This window comes from Pterocles gutturalis, unplaced genomic scaffold, assembly GCF_000699245.1.
Source record: "Pterocles gutturalis isolate BGI_N339 unplaced genomic scaffold, ASM69924v1 scaffold16689, whole genome shotgun sequence".
Lineage (NCBI taxonomy): Eukaryota > Metazoa > Chordata > Aves > Pterocliformes > Pteroclidae > Pterocles > Pterocles gutturalis.
Window position 1 is genome coordinate 4270 of NW_010136057.1, and position 16876 is coordinate 21145.

Consider the following 16876-nt stretch of genomic DNA (forward strand, 5'->3'; position numbering starts at 1 on the left):
CTGGATGCAGCCATCACAACCAGACGCATCCATTATGGCCACCACTGGTGGTTATCACTTGAACAGGGTTGTGGGAGATAAAGGTCAGGTGTGGGGCGGAGAGAGCACACCGTCACAGTGACTGAATGCTATCTGCTGTAGAAACAATAGACTCCTTTCAACTTCGTCATTACTGTTGATAGGTGAACACTGAGCTTACGGTATCAATATAATACTTTGGCTTTTTACCTTTGTACCTAGTAGAAAGAGAGGTAGCCAAGCATAAAACACATATATTCTGCTGACCAAGATCAGCATCGGAGTACAAGGAAAGAGACAATGTCTTCCGAAACAACCCAACAGGAAAGTCAGACGTCTCCACCGAAGCAAACTGGATGGGTAAGCTGGGTTTTCTCCCTTTTATTTTGATGCTATTGCTAGTGAATAACTGGGATTTTACATTGGTTGCTCTTACTGAAGAGAGAAACAGATGTCTGTTAGCTTGGACATATAAAGGAAGAGAAGAAAGGGCTATGTATTATTTTTCCTGATTCACTACCCTCAGAGGGATAGGAGCTTTTGAGTCTTAAGATAGTGGGCTCTGATTTATGCTATGCTTATGAAACTAATTACAAAGTGGCAGAGCCCCAGTGTCTGAGTACCAGTCCAGTATAACCTGTCCTCATCAATTCAGAGGAGAGAAGGGAACAGTACTGCACAAGAACCTGACCTCCAGCTGTATGGCAGCTGAGCATTCTCCTCTGCCGGAGAAATCCGCTATCCATGGGGGTTCACATTTTACCGTTTTATGCTATAAGCATGTAATTAACCAAATGTAATTTATATGTGTATGACCTTGTTGCTAACCAGTCACTGCCAGAGAGCAGCAAAAGTGGGCTGATCTGCAAGGAAAGGTGACCCACAAGCCACAAGTGACAGCAAGGTGAGCAGGGGTTGTGACCTCAGGGATAAGGAGCACAGTCCCACAGTACCCCAAAAAGAGAACCAGAGCAGGTCCTGTGACATTAACCAGGGTAAGCCAACAGTCAGTCCAGTGATTGCCAGGCAAGTCCATAGGCCTTAGGCAAGTCTGGTGGTAAGCCAGGACATCAAGTCGGCGTGGCAAGGTAGGGATCATCATGGTAGAAGGCCAGGTACAGGCATACATACAACACAGTTAAGGTGAGGGCCTGAGCTTAAATGCAGTTCCTGAGCTGAGGGGCAGAGGCCCTGGGCAAAGCATCTTGCAGCTCTTTCTCCCAGCTGTTTTCACAGCGGTCTAATTCAGTGTTACACAACTGTGCCACCTTAGAGCTGGCTTAGAGCCTACACAAATAAACCCTTGGCGGGGTGTGTATGGGCGCAGAAAGGTTGCAAAGCTTGTTGGTGCACTAAGGGCCCTGACACTCATTTCATTATCTTTCACTCAGGCTGTTTGGATTTTATTGTCTTTGCTGTGACCTTGCTGTGAAACCAGTTTGGAGGGGTTCTCTAGGGTCTGGAGTGGAGTCAAGTTCTCTACTGTTTACCCAAGCAGCAACACCATAAACTTTAGTGGGAGCAGTGCTTGAAGAAGGACCAGGATATTAATTATCTAAAATGTGAAATGTGTAACTGCAGCAAATAAATGCATTTCATTATTATGGTTACAAAATCATGGATCAGTCGGGCATAAAATGAGGTAGAATCCTGTAACAGACTAATGTACTCTCTTTCCCAAGGCACTGCTTGTTCTGTGAAGTCTGGTTTTGCTCTCAGGAATAGGCATGTTTGTAGAGGTTGTGGTTTTGTAGAAAAATGGTAAAATTTCAGCTAACGTTAACTGTATGACTCCTCCTTTACCCCAGCTTTTATTGCTGAGCACAACGTCATATGGTATGGGATGCCCTTTGGGTCAGCTGGGGTCAGCTGTCCCAGCTCTGTCTCCTCCCAATTTCTCATGCACCCCCAGCCTACTCGCTGGCGCGGCAGCCTGAGAAATAGGAAAGGCTTGATGCTGTGCAAGTGCTGCTCGGCAAGAACCAAAACATCTCTGGGTTATCAACACTGGTTTGGTCACAAATCTGAAATGCATCACCGTACCAGCTACTATGAAGAAAATAACCTGTTTCCCAGCCAAGACTAGTACACCTGTTTGTTTCAGATGTCCAACAGTGATATTACAAGTGCTAACACTGGTAACTGAGTAATATTTTAAAGAAATAAGTGTACTTGTATTGACATGTCAATACCCTGGATAGTAGAATGCAAGAGAGAACACTCTCACTTTTTTCTCACAATCAAAATGGAAAAAAAAAAGAGCTACCATTAGCTTAAAAGAAACCTGTCAGCAAGCTAAGGTGAAGCCAGTATGGTTGAATTCGGTTAATGCCACAAACATATTTAAACTGCTCAGAGAGACAGTTAGGCTAGTTAGGGGAATCTGACTTGAATTTGTGTTGATCCTCTTCTGAATACTTGCAAAATCTACTCTTACTGAACTTAAATTGACTGCTGTATGGGGCAGAACTTCATTTTTAGAAACTACCACTCTGCCTTTATTTCCTCTCATTTATTTCCCAGAAAGATGATGTAGCCCATGAGAATACAATGGCTAATAGAAATCAAGCTATATACTTCCGGGGTAAGCAGCAGCTGAGTTATTTTAGGAAAGTACAGACCAACAGGATGAGTGGTTTTAACTTAAAACGTATGTAGTTCTTTCTGTTTCTGTATTAGGTTATCAAGTATCTCAACACACTGATAACAGGAGTTTTGCTTGTTTGGTTGGTTTTTGCATTGTATTTTATTTGGTTTTTAAAGAATTTATTTTCTTTAATTGATTTTTTTTTCTTTCTTTGAGATTAAATCGATAAACTAACACAGGTTTGTCCTTTCAGCCAATGTTCTATTGTCCCATCTCACGAACTCAAGCTCACAATGCTGGAGAAATTGCAAGGATCCGTGAAGAATGCAAAAAGGAAAGTTTCTGGTACAGAGGTGAGTGATCTGAACTTGTTCTTATCACACTGAGAATAACTTCTTGATGTACATATGCAAAACCGGCTGGAAAATGCCATGCCATTTACTGTAATACATTGGGTTTTGTTGGAATATTATTGTGGGTTAACTCTATCACCTTATTTTAAGTTGAGCAATATGTTATTACAAGTTTAATGGAATTATTTGCATAATCATTGCAGGTAAAGGTGGTTGAATTAAGCTCCTGTTTAATATGAACTTACTTTAACAATCATAGAGCTGGTTCTGTTCTTGAAGTCCATTATTGAAACAACCTTAGGAATGTTTTACTTTATTACATACTTATTCTTGCCTTTGAATGAAAGGCAGGTATGGCTATGTGTCTTGGGTTTGTGAAATTCTTTAGATGTTAGGACACTCAGCGTATTAGTGCCTTTTAAGTCCACTGTGCCAGTCTGAATCTAAATGACACATTTTCTGAAAGGAGAAGATTGAAAAGGGTTTCAGCATTTAATCAGAGTTGCTTTCATTACTAGTGTTACCATACTGAGAGGAGATTACAGAAGCTATTATTTAATAAATATGTATAATGCATTAGCTCCAGATGCTACAGCATGCTTGATTCTTGTTTGGCACTGTGTGAACACATCCTTGCTTTGAAGAGATAGTAATCTGGATGAGCAGATGTGATAGGTGATTAAGACTGTGACAAAGTTAATGTATAGAAGATGAGTAATGTGTTTAACGTTATAAACATATAAAAGAGTAATGTATTTAACAAATAGGTAACAAATTTTGGCTGACATCAGATACCTCCTCCTTTTTATTTTTACAGCTCTTCCTCTGTCTCTTGGAAGCATGCTTGTCACCCAGGGGCTAGTCTCAAAAGGTAAATATGAAAAATACATTATGATCATAAGTTATGAAGTTGAGACTCTGGAATTACCACTGAAATGCAAGTTTCACTAAAGCCTGCTGATATTCAAGATCAATATTCCTCTCACTTATACCGTAATTGTTGTAGTGCTGTGATCATTATGTATGCATTGCCACAGTAATTCTTTTGAAAGAACGTGAACTGAAAAAAGAATTAATAAATTCAAAGCCTGGTGGCTAGATTCGGTCACCATGGTCACGTGTATTTAAGTAGAGTCTTCACTGGGACTGTTTGTAGGGCAGAGCATTATAGAACCTGAGCGGGGGCATCAGAATTGTGAACTGTATAGCTCTAGCTGTTGTTTTATTTTAAAAATGCTGACAATGTTTTTACAGTGTCCACATATCAATATGAATACATCTCTGGTGCAAAGGGACAAGGAATACTGCTGAAGTGAGGAGACAGAGAGCTTTTTATGGTGATGGCTTGTGATCTGCAGGCTAACACAAGAGAGAACTCTATTCCATTTATGTGGTGGATGAGCCTGGTTCTACACATTGCACCTTGAGTTTTCTTCCTGGGGGTCTTGGCTAATAATAAGGTCGAGGTTAGCATTTTGGGTAAAGAGTGAAGGGCATCTACCCTGAAGACTGCTAAGATGGGTGTATCCCACAGGAGCAAATAAGAGTCCTTCAGCCTGCATTAGCAGCTGGTTACGGCAAGGGCAGGTCGGAGAAGAGAAAAATCACAGGGCTTAAAGCAAGAAGCAGAAAAGAATCCAGGGCTATAAGAGATGGGTGGTGGGAGACAGCAAATAGAGGAGGTGGAAATGGCTCAGCCTTTTCTCACTGTGTGTTGTTGCAAGCCCCTTCTTATGTTCCAGACGCTATTACCATGCTTCCTCCTCATCACGTTCTTTTTTTTTACTAAGAAGATGATCAGGAGGGCTAGAGTAGGAAACCTAAAAGCTGTGCTATACCACAAGAGGCTGATGTGGGTTCCCTATTGTATCCTCGACCTATGAGCTTGTAGGCAGACACAGAGGGAAGGAGAAAGGGGGAGGGAAGGCAAAGGATTACACATTTGAAAAAGGGTGAGCAGTGACAGGAAGGGCCCTGGTGTTGTCTCTGTAGCTAACATGCCAGCCTCTGGTTCCAGCTACTCTTCTCAGTTTCTCTCCATTGTACTTGCATGTATCTGATCAGCTGTGAAATAACAAGTGCCCATATTAAATAATCATTACTGTGTGTCAACACTTTGAAGGGGGGAGGCTGTTTAGAAACAATTTTGTTCCTCCCTCCCCTGAGAGACCCAATTTAAAATTGCATAGATGCCAGTGGGCAAAGGCACTTGCACTTAGCATAGACTGAATGCTCCTCTGTCTAAATGCTCCTCTCTGATGACTGTGTGCAGTACACCGGCTGTAGAAGAAGCTGGAGCTTCTGAGCCTCATTAATACTGCCTAAATGCATGTGCAACGAGCATTGACTTCCCTTTGCCACAGTAATCTCACTGTGTGGAGCCCTTCTCCACAGCATGGCGCTCCTCTGCCAGACACACATGCTTTCACAGGCGTACTGGTTCCATCTCCTGGTGTTAACTCAGGAAAAGTGGATTTTGCTGGGAAAAGTGAAAGATGATCTTGTAGTTTTCTTGTTCAGCACGCTGTATTCTCCTCGTAAAGGCCAAAATGTATGATCTCTCCTCTCCAGAGGGGGAGGCTAGATACCAGTGGTACAGTTTAACACTGTAGCCACAGAACACTACTGAAGAACAGTTTGGTTCTGCTTCTCGCAGCGCAAGGAGCTGGACCCTGAGGAAGAGATTTCTGTTCACCATTATATTTGCAGGGTTGTTTGTGCTGAAACATAAGCCATGATCTCGTCCTCCTGCAGTGCTGCAGTTGTCACCTGTGGCAGCCATGCTGCTTTCATGTTGATTTACACTCCAAACCCCTCCCTGAACTGAATCCTGCCACGTCCAGATTTTTTTCCTCCTCTAAGACTCCTCCAAAACAGATGCACTAAGAACTAGTGGAATGGAAAGTACTCTAATGTTCCTAAATCTGAGTTAGTGGACTTTCAAGTTTTTCGTACAGTGTTCACCTTCAGAAGTGCAAAAGCTTGTAGTAGAAAATACTGTCTTGTATTGTACTGTCAAGTGCTGTTGAGTTCAACTGAATAAGCTTGCTGACGATATCTTTTTATTGTAGGCATTTTCTCATCAAGCCCAAGATTTGGTGCATTACCTAAGATTGCACGTAAGTTGTACCCGATTCTAAAAGGAAAGGAAATGATATGCACACCTTAGATGCCTCTCTCTGAATTTCTTTTAAAACTCTTCCTTTGTTTTGAATTTATGAGATGATACCACGTGACTATAGGAAATCAGAATTCTGCTGTGTTTAAAATTAAATGTATGAAACAAGGTTCTTTCAATTTAAACATTTTCAGTAGCAGCTTATATTTACTTGGTATAGCCTCTCAAATTGGTAAAAACTCCAGTCTCACCTTTGTGTTGTAAATAATGTCAGCCTCATCGATCAGCCATGCTTAGCAGATCACACAGCTTATGGTATTAAGGAGTCATCATAGTATAATATATAAAATAGTATGATCCTTTTCATATGTTAATTTGATCTTAACTAATTTATGACTATGAATTGATAAAGAAAACCAATAAGAGCACTGAAACTGTATAGTACAGTAAGGTGGCTCTTAAATGGCAAGAAGTGAAGTTGACTCCCTCTTCAGCAGTTCAACAGAAAATTGAGGCTGTTGAAGTAGTATTTTTATTCTGACTCTGTAGTGGGTGAAAGCCCCAGTGCGATGGTATGGCAGGCTGACATTCTAGCTTCTTAGAAGCCCAGAGAAGATAGTGTTAAAATTTCAGTCATTAGAACTATACCATACTGTGCATACAAGGGCAAGAGACATTAGTGCTGACATTGTGAATTAATTTCTTTGTGGGCTGTCTCTATCATCTGTTTCTCTTAATCCGAAATCTTGTAATTCCAGCTGAATATGATATCCTTTTCCTGTGTGCATTGTTTTGGAGCAGTTGCTATGTCTCATGATAGGTAGCCAGTTTTCACTAGCTATTGAAATCATCCCCATAATCCCTGTATAACTTAGCATGGGTTTGTGACGTGTTTTGAGAAGACATGCTACATACAATTCATCATATCATTAAAATGGAGCCAATTGCAGACTCTTAATTTAAGGTCTTGTATTAATAGTGTTTTGTTATCTGTCTTTATAGTTGCTGGTGTCTTAGGTTTTGCCATTGGAAAGATGTCATACATAGGAGAATGCCAAAAGAAGTTCCAGAAAATTGGTTTTGTGCCATTTGGTCCACAACAAAAATGGTTTGTGCTTATTTAAACTATTAATCCTAGAACAAAATAGTGTAAAACATAGTAAAAATTATATGCAGCAAAACTATTATGTTAAATTCTGTGATCAGGTCATGAGGTACTACTCATTCTTAAGCTGTATATGACATCATTAGAAACTACTAAATATTCTTCAGAAAACGCAAATTAAACTCAGTGTAATATCTGTATTAGGAAATACATTATTTAAATATACTCCTAAGTGTGGTGGGACAACCGTTACTAGTTCTCTTTTCATCTACTATTGTGCCTCTAAGTGTCTCAGAATCATCTGTGATATCACTTAGGCCCTTTGAGTCTCCCTTTGTACCATACACCAGGCTAAATATGCTGCTGATTTTTTTTTACACTGTCCTCATATTTTAACAATTTCAGTCTCAACCCACATTCCAACCTCCCCCTCTGTGGCATTGCCCAACCTCATACTGTCATGCCAAACCACAAAGAGCGCAAACTGCAAGGTTTTTTTCCACCTTGCAACTCTAACCATATGATAGCTCTCAATGGTTGCCTTCTGTCACCTGGCACCTCCATGTTTTAGTCATTGTTTTCTAAAGTTCACATAAAGCACTCTTTCAAGTTCACATAAAGCATTCTTTCCCATCAAATCACACTCTGACTTCTTTCTAAGCTCTTCCTTCAAATGCCAGTACTACCTTTCATTCTCAATATGGCTTTTCATATAGACCTTTCACACGCAAAATATATTTCCAAAAATCCTATCCACAAAATCATGAAAATGCCTGACTGATCATGCCAGACTGATAATGGGAAGTTTCTCCATTGTTCATATATCTATCTACTTCCATTCTTCCTCCACATAACAAAGCTATTACTTTCCTCACTTGGTGTTACACAAAATGGCTATTTGTCACTCTTTTGTATTACACACCTTGATCCTAACACTGTTTGCTCATTTTTGATAGGTACAATGGCAAGGGCTGTCTTTTCCTGCTTAGAAAATTATATTATATTTTAGCGATTGCTGGAAAAGGTAGTTAATTAATGGGGTTTTATTGGCTTAGACATTTAGGCGTCATCTTTTGCAGTTTACGTCCCGTAAAGCAGTTACAAAAATTGGAGAATATAGGCAGGAGATTACTTCTTCAAGAACATTTGTCAGCATGATATATGTTTGTATTAAAGAAATCCAGCAAAATTGTAGAATATTCTATCTGCTTTCAATATTGTAGGCATTGTGCTGGAAAAGAACATGAAGCAAAATTGGGATCAAATGAGAAAGCAGGTTCAATGCCTTCAGCTTCACAGTCCCAGGTAGGCACCTTTGAAATTTAAAATAAATTCTCATTTTATTTTCCATGTTGAGTGGTATTTCTGTTTGAAGCCTTTGAACAATATAGTGAAAATCTTGGTTTTAATAATTAATTAAAATCTGAACATCATTCAAGGAAATATTCTCTTTCTATGGATTCTAATTAAGTTTGTTTCCTCATTTTTAGCTTACGTACCTTTCATGCTATTTTTAAATCCCCCATTTCTGAGGAATTTCTGCTTTAGCTGTATCAGATTATTGCTTATTCACCTAATTGGAATTAATTTGGATTGACTACTTGTATGAAAACAAATGTAACTCCTTTCAATTTCCAGCTTTTTTACTTAAGAATCAATTAATTATGGATAATGTTTGTATTTAAAAACACATTGGAATATTGAGAATCTAAAACCAGACACAGTTGGGGGTGGGTTTGTTTGTTTGGTGTGGGGTTTTTTTTTGCATCCAGCCCTATGGTTTGGCTAGAGCCTTAGCGAGGGTATTATAAGAGTGGTGCTGGAGCAACTACGTGGCGGGGCAGGGGAGAAGGCCCACCTGATGTTTTCACCCCAGAAAGAGGAAAGTTCCCTTTGCAAAAAAGGAGGGTTTACAGGGTGGAAGGCAGAGGAGTGTTTAAAAGCACGTTCAGTCTTTGTCTCTGAAAAACAGGCCAGCAGCTGGGCTTTTAAAAAGCATTTTCACACTTTATGCTTGTGGTAAGCTGGCCTACATTTCTCACAGGCAGGAGAACATGTGAAAGCGTAAGTAGCTTGGCTGCCTGCAAGAGAGGAGCTGAGGGACTGTTTGGAATCCTGCCATGTGAGTTTGTTATCGCTCTAACTGTAGCCCAGAAGAGAAGTCTGATGCAGAAATTGTTGGACTGAGTCTGTTTTCCTTCCTGCAATTTCTGCTGTGGAACCTGTTCCCTGTTCCAGCTCATGTGTTCATCAAAGACCTTGATTGCTGCACTTTTTACCAGCCAGTTAGGTCTTCTTGTTTGTTCTTAAAAAGGCCTAGAAAGCTTAGTCAGAAAACAGATATAAGACAAGTGTATTTCTTTCAAATTTTAATTGCTGGAAGGAAAAAGCCATTATATTTGGGTCAGTGTGATATTTTGAATTTGCCACAAGTCAGTTTTGATGGACAGGTTTGAGAAACTTAGGAAAATAAATACTGTAAGCATTGTGTTGTTTTCTGTATTGTTAAACAGTGAAAATAATAACCTCATAGCCGCTTTTATATTTTACTAAAAATTATTTGTTTAGCGTGTTGTGCTCTAAAACGTAGAGAGACCTTACTGAGCACATCTCACCGTTATCTGTGCTAAGCATACAGTGTAAGCTCTGGCATGGCCTAGGAAGACCACCCAGATAAAATTATACTCATGTTGATGAGTGCAAAGGTGATGTCTTTTATCCTCAGGGACTTTGCAGAGTTCTCAGAGAAATCACCAAGAAGCTGCACATTTCACATCGAAAGCAAGGTGCCACTCAGCTAAATAACAGTTTCTTTTATTCCATTCACAGATGGTGTGAAGATTATAAAAATCTTATGGATCAGCTTCTTCTTTCAAGGCTTTATTCTGTAGAGAAGAAATAGTGTCTTTGGTTTGGTGTAAATCAGCTTATTTGAAGTAGTTGCATGTTACACAGCTCTGTTCATAATAGCAGTTTCTTGTAATGCACTTTTTGATTTTTCCTCTTCTCTCTATTCTCAGCATGTTTTGGTTTCTTTTCCTCCCTTCAGTAAAATTTATCTCTTAGTGCTGAAAAAATGAATTTGTCTGTTGTACTTAGATGCTGTCAGTACTTCATGTAGCAAACAAAATGGCATATGCTGGAATCTTTATCTTCTACGTCAAAAGAAAAGAGTGCAAGGATGTTCAGACGATTTTGCAGAGTTAAGCAGCTATTCAGTCTCTGAGATGACTCCTTGTTTATGGATTGTTTCAAGAGTACTAAGCTAGAAGTTCATTAGGGTATTACCACACTGCAGTTACTGCACTGAACCAACTTTTAGTAGGCCAGTTTTACATAAAAGTCCCCTTTGCCAGGAATATCAAAAGCGCATGCCACATTCATAATGAACACAAAGGTACAGTATTTTGGAACTGTTTAAGGTCTGCACACACTCAAGGATAGTAGATGTTGAGAAGAAAGTAGATGGCGGCACATGATCTCTACAAACAGCATGACATAGAAACTTCCATGACATATCTTAGGAAGTCAAGAGAAAGTAGATGGCGGCACACGATCTCTACAAACAGCATGACATACAAACTTCCATGACATATCTTAGGAAGTCAAAAGCAGACACTTACCCTAAAGACAGTGATGGTGTTTCCTTGGAAATCAAATGTACAGCTACTGAAAAGTTTGGGCTTCACTGGCAGTTGATAAAGCCTGTCTTCTGTGGGTTTTTGTTTGTTTGTTTGCTTGCTTTCATACTATGCCTATGGTTAGTACACCTCTTCTGAGCCAGCTTCTTTGGGCATCTATACCTGGGCACAAAGAGATTCTGCAAGCAGGACATACAAAATGTAAAAGTATAAAGTAACTATTAATTGTTTACTAAACACAAAAGACATTCTGGATTTAACAAGCTATTAGGCTAAATACTCACCACCCAGATAAGGCACTTAAAGAATCTTTCCTAGCCAGGCGACTGCCAGGCAGAAGGAAGAGGGTTAGACTAACTAGCCTCCCTGTTTGTTTTTTTTTTCCCTTTAATATTTTATACTTTTGCAAATTGTTGTCTGCCCTCTTGAACTCTTGAGCTACTAAGAACACCTATCTCAACAGGGGCTTTAATTTTAGACATTTTACCTTTCTGCAGACTTTTTCCACATCTCTGTCTCAGCACTCTGAGTCAAGCGTACACAGCTGTGCTGTATCAGAGCTGGTGCTTGGTGCGCAGGCAGGTAAGCCTTGGGGAGCCTTCAACCGGGGCAAGCGGGAGAGAGGGTTGCACAACCACAGAGAAGTCAACCTCCTTTGTGAAAATCATGTAATTACCACGTGTACTGTGATAGTCAGCAAAGCCTGTATGGTGACATGTCTTATCTACTTTCCCTTCATCTGACATCTGCTGTCAAGACAACAGCAACTGCACCAAGGCGAGTCATGCCTGGGTTGTCTGAGGCAAGACATTACATCCATGTGGTGCTTAGGAGAGTGATGCATGTGACAGAGGACCTTTCATGTCAGACTCTCAGAGGTTGTTCTTGTGGTCAGTGTTAACCTCCTGGGATTACAATTTAGCTACTTTGCTTTAAGTGTAATTTTGTTCAGGCTTCCTATTACTTTGCTGCAATAAATGTACTGTTATGTAAAACTTATTGTCTCCTTTTTTTCTACATTTATTTCCATACTTTGCAAGAGGCAATACTCTGATTAGCTGATTGTGTGGATCTAAGTTCATGAGTTACTGTGATACTGTTATGACAAAAAGGCTGTTTGTGAACCTAAGATGTATTAGCACTAATTTTGTGCATATAAAGGAAAAATGAGCACAGCTTATGGGCAAATTGTGCTATAGAAGGTCTTTAAAAGCATTTTTCTGTACTTAATATGATTTATGACCAAATAATTTTGTAAGTCTGTCAGGTGTCAGGCTCCACAAAATACTCCTTGATTTGAGAAATAACAGGGGCAAGGTTGTTATTTAATTTTGTTAAAATACAATTTCTCCTGCTTTGCTCGATCAACAATCTAGTCAAGCGTGCAGCTGGACTACAAAGACTTTATAATGAGGTAGTAATGATGTTGCATTAGTTCTTAAATATAACTTTAAAATTTTACAGTAGTGTGAAATTTAGGTTAACCGACTCTCCCAAAGACACCAGCTACAAAAGGACAGGAAAGACTCACAACACATTCTATACCGTGTGTCGTGATTTGACCCAGCTAGCAGCAGCAAATACCTCACTGCTGCTCGCTCACCCTCCCCCCTCCTGAGAATGGGGGAGAGAATTAAAGGGGTGAAGGGAAAAGAGACTCATGGGTTGAGATAAGAACAATTTAATAACTAAAATACAATAAAATTGAAAATAGTAACAATAATAATAGTAGTAATATATGCAGATGAGTGATAAACAGTGAAGCTGCTCACCATCCGATGACCAAGGCTCAGCCTGTTCTCGGCTAATGATCCCAGAGCAGGGAGGGTTCAGCTCTGTCCCAGCCAACACCAGGACACCGTGTTACTAAATTTGATAAAATTGGAGCCAACTAGCTTTCACTGTGCTTTGACTACAGGTGTGTTGGAATTTTCCTGGTGGCTGGACATGTGTTCTAGGGGTGGAATCAGCCAGATACTGGATTTTTTAGCATTTGATGGTTCACAGAACCTAGTTGAAATTTTAAGCTTAAGGTTTGACAAAGAAATATGACAAAAGTGCCTTGTAGTTCACAGGAGAAGTTCTATAAGAAAGCAGGTGTTGGGGTGTTAGTAGTTGTGCTGCATGATGCAGAAATGAACATTTAAATGCATACTGATTATTTTACATTATTACTTTATGCAAAAGGAAGACAGGAAGAGCTGGACAAAACTTCATGTGCTTTTGTGGCCAGGCCCTCATGATTTTTCTACTTGGGAAAATGAACTCCTGATGATTAACAAAGAGTGCCCTAAGAACTGTAAGTTAGTACAGCCTTTTTGTAGTAATTCTGCACAATTTAATGAGCTAACGTGTGTTGACTGTTATTATCATGCATTCCATACATGTCGGTTAAAGAATTTGGTATTAATGGAAGCAGATGTTGAATATACTGAACTTTGGGGTGACCTATTAAAAAAATAGGGAAAAAAAAAAAAACAGTTGCTTCTGTAATCTTTATTCAGTCTGGAATAAGAGGGGAAGAGATCTCCAGGGAGAAAAATAATTGACCTTGCAAAGGATCAGGCATTGTTTACATAGTGCTAAATTTTTTCTTAGTACTTTCTTGTACTAATAATAGGATATACATTCCCTTTTGGGAGGAAGATGTTACAAAAAGGCTAAAAAAATCCAATGAACATACATATATTCCTATTAATCATCTCTGGTAAGTAAAGCTTACTTTCTTTGATGACGGAGTTTAACTGTGTGCTTAGGCATTTGTTCAGCCTGGAGGAAAAAAGGCTCCGAGAAGACCTAATAGCAGCCTTCCAGTACCTGAAGGGGGGCTACAGGAGAGATGGGGAGGGACTCTTTGTCAGGGAGTGTAGTGAGAGGACAAGGGGTAATGGGTATAAGCTGAAAGAGGGTAGATTTATATCAGATATTAGGAAGAAATTCTTTACTGTGTGGGTGGTTAGACACTGGAACAGGTTGCCCAGAGAAGCTGTGGATGCCCCATCCCTGGAGGTGTTCAAGGCCAGGCTGGATGGGGTTTTGAACAACCTGGTCTAGTGGAAGGTGTCCCTGCCCATGGCAGGGGGGGTGGAACTTGATGATCTTTTAGGTCCTTTCCAACCCAAACCATTCTATGATTCTGTGAAGTCCACGTACTTGCTAAAATCAAGAAACAAAAGACATCCTTCATCTGTATTGCATGCAAAGTGAGTAGCTTTATGTAAGCCTCAATCCACTTCATGAAATTATGAGTAGAAAAAGCATCAGAGAAGAAGAGGAAAGCTCCAATGGCATTAACCTCAAACAACTGCAATAGATGGCTTGTCTTTGGGGACTTTACTATTAGATATTTGAAGTGATTTCAAATATTTACAAATACTGTATTTAATCCAAATAAAAGCAAAGAACATTCCTGTTTAGGTGCTGACGTAGTAGTTGGACTTCAGGCAAGCCAGCTGGTCTATAATTCCATTTTAAAACTGGGAAGGAAGGGGACCTGAAGGTTCACTATCCAAGTTTTTATAGATACCTATCAAAAATAAGGTTTAGGGCTTATTTTATTACATTTTGAGAGGAGAATGAGAGAAGAAAGCATTCTGTGTGCCCACAGTGATGGGAGGGGAGAGCTGTGGGGCAGGCTGGTAAAAGGAGAGCAAGCCCTGGGGCAGGAGTTACAAGATGAGCGTGCTGGACCAGGCCAAGTAGGAAGTATGAAGGGGCAGCTACCTCGGGCACCACTCTTGTACCTCTGACAGCAACACTAATGTGGGAGCAGCAGCTTCTTCCTCGTGACTATTTCTACCAGTGAAAGAGCTGCTGGTAATTTGTCCCACTCACCCAACTTGGTTTTGGCATCATGTGCATTTGAGAGCGCCAAAAAAGAGGGATCCAACTTCTGACATCAGTATTGCAGCAGTTCCACATCTTGGAAATACTAAGCCACTTTCACTTACAGACTTAGCTTTTATCAAGTGTACTGTTTTCCCGAGTGTGTATGTCGTTTGAGGAATCACCTCTAAAATAGGTGGATTTGTGAAGTCCTATAGTGCCAGAAGTAAACCTATGACATATTATGAAGAATCATTACAGCTTTCACAGCAGGATGTTTTGCCTTACAAATCTATTCATTTTTTTTTTAAAGAGTGGATGTGGCAACAAAGGGATCTACTCCGTACTGTGCATATGCTTTGTTATGGGCCTTGGGTTTTTTTGTTTGGTTGTTTTTTTTGGTTTTGTTTTGTTTGTTGGTTTTTTGGGTTTTTTTGTTGGTTTTTTTTTTTTTTTTCCCCGATAACTCTTAAGAAAATGAGGTTCTCAAGAAATAAATGAGACTCTTCTCAAAGCCAATTTACAATCTAGAAGGCTTGGGAGGGCTTCTGGGGACATGCTAGGGGGCATCTGGTCAACATATTAACAGATAATCTGACAAAGGAAAACATGACCAAGTTTCTTGATGACAAAATGATAGAGCTAGGAAAAAAATCTCAATACTGAGAGTCTGAGTAATAAGCTTCATTGTCATGGGTAAAAATACTAACTGCATCACACAGTTGGTTTTGAATTACTCCTGACATTCTCTGTACAGAGATCTGGGAGTCATTTTGCATAGTTTTGCATAGTTGCAAGACATCAGATCAGTGGTCTATGACAGCCGAAGGGCAAGTAGAACATTAACAATTCCTAAGAAAAAATTGGGGAAAAAATGGACTTATACTACAGAGCATTTTTATGGCATGCCCTTGTCTTGAGTATTGTGGTGCTTCCAGTGCACCTCAAAAAGTGTACAACAGAGCTGAGACACAGAAAGAGACAAAAAAATTAAAATAATTTTTTGGGAGGTACAAAACAGTTTCTTCACAAGAGGTTAAGTAACTCACTTTCTGGCTTGAAAACAACTCAAGATGAGAGATATGATGTCTGTAACAGTGTTAAAGATAAAGAGAGAACAAGCAATTGCTGGTTTTTATAAAATGACAACTAGGCAGGACCCAGAGAAATCAGATTTAAAGCAAACAGAAAATAAGCACTTCTTTATACAGCACAATTCCATCATGCATATTTTTGCCACAGGATATGGTGGAAACAAACAAAATGGCTTCAAAAGGCACAAACTATCTAGGGGCTCGCATGGCTGTGAAACATCTGGATTTGCATGATCCAAATGTCATCTTTGTCAGGAAGCTTCCCAGAGATCAGAGAAGGACAGGAGGTTATAGTGGTGAAGGAACTCCTTCTAGAAGGACCACTAGCCAACGTGGGAGGCAGGGTGGCCATGATGGTGATTCTTACAGCTGTTGCAAAACCAAGTTAAGAGCCTTTCCAAATGAACTACAACCCAGGTAGTTAAAACTTAGAAGTGGAGACTGAAACATCTTCATATGCCAAGAGCACAAGTTTCAAGATTCCTGAGAAAACACACCTTTAAATCATTGTAATTACAATATAGTATTTTTCTCTGCTGATGAAGGGTAAAAAATACTAGGGTGGGAATGGTTTTTATCCGTTGTCTTTGGCATACAGATTGTTTGATAGCAATGGCACTTCCAAAGCAGAAGCTAGAACCTTGCATTAAAGGAACGGCTTACCTGAACTTTTAAGTGTTACTTCTTACATATGCGTGTTTTGAGCATTCAGCAGCAATGCTGTGTTGCTTAGGCACATTGGCAAGCTTGGGTACTTTAGAGCAAGAAACAGGTTTAATCCATCCTCCCAGAGACATATTCTAAACCCACCCTTCAGTCACTCCAGCTGCAGTCTGAGGTCTGCAATGACTGAACTGGGCATGCCCAAGCTTACTTCCTGCCATATCGTCACATGTATAATACTTAAAAATACACATCTGAAACCTTACCCAGCAGCAACTGCTTCTGATTTAATCACTTCCATTCTCCTGATTAGCCCACTGGATGGATCCAGCAGCTTGTAACCACCCTGGGAGCTGCCCTGGCTGTGGGCAGACAGCCAGCCTGCTGCTCTCCAGGCAGGGTTTCACACCACGCCACTGAGCTCTTGGCAGCTCTGGCGGGACCATCGCTCAGCCAGCTGGTTGGCCAGCCC

General features: G+C 40.1%; 1 protein-coding gene across 1 annotated transcript; it reads left to right on the plus strand.

Moving 5' to 3' along the window:
• The first annotated feature begins 318 nt into the window (after nucleotides 1-318).
• Nucleotides 319-16130, plus strand: OCIAD2 (OCIA domain containing 2). Its single transcript, XM_010082169.1, has 8 exons — nucleotides 319-378; nucleotides 2859-2958; nucleotides 3776-3829; nucleotides 6030-6077; nucleotides 7079-7184; nucleotides 8405-8486; nucleotides 11320-11404; nucleotides 15997-16130. Exons 1-8 carry the CDS (start codon nucleotides 319-321, stop codon nucleotides 16128-16130), a joined length of 669 nt encoding a protein of 222 aa, XP_010080471.1.
• Nucleotides 16131-16876: the final 746 nt, after the last annotated feature.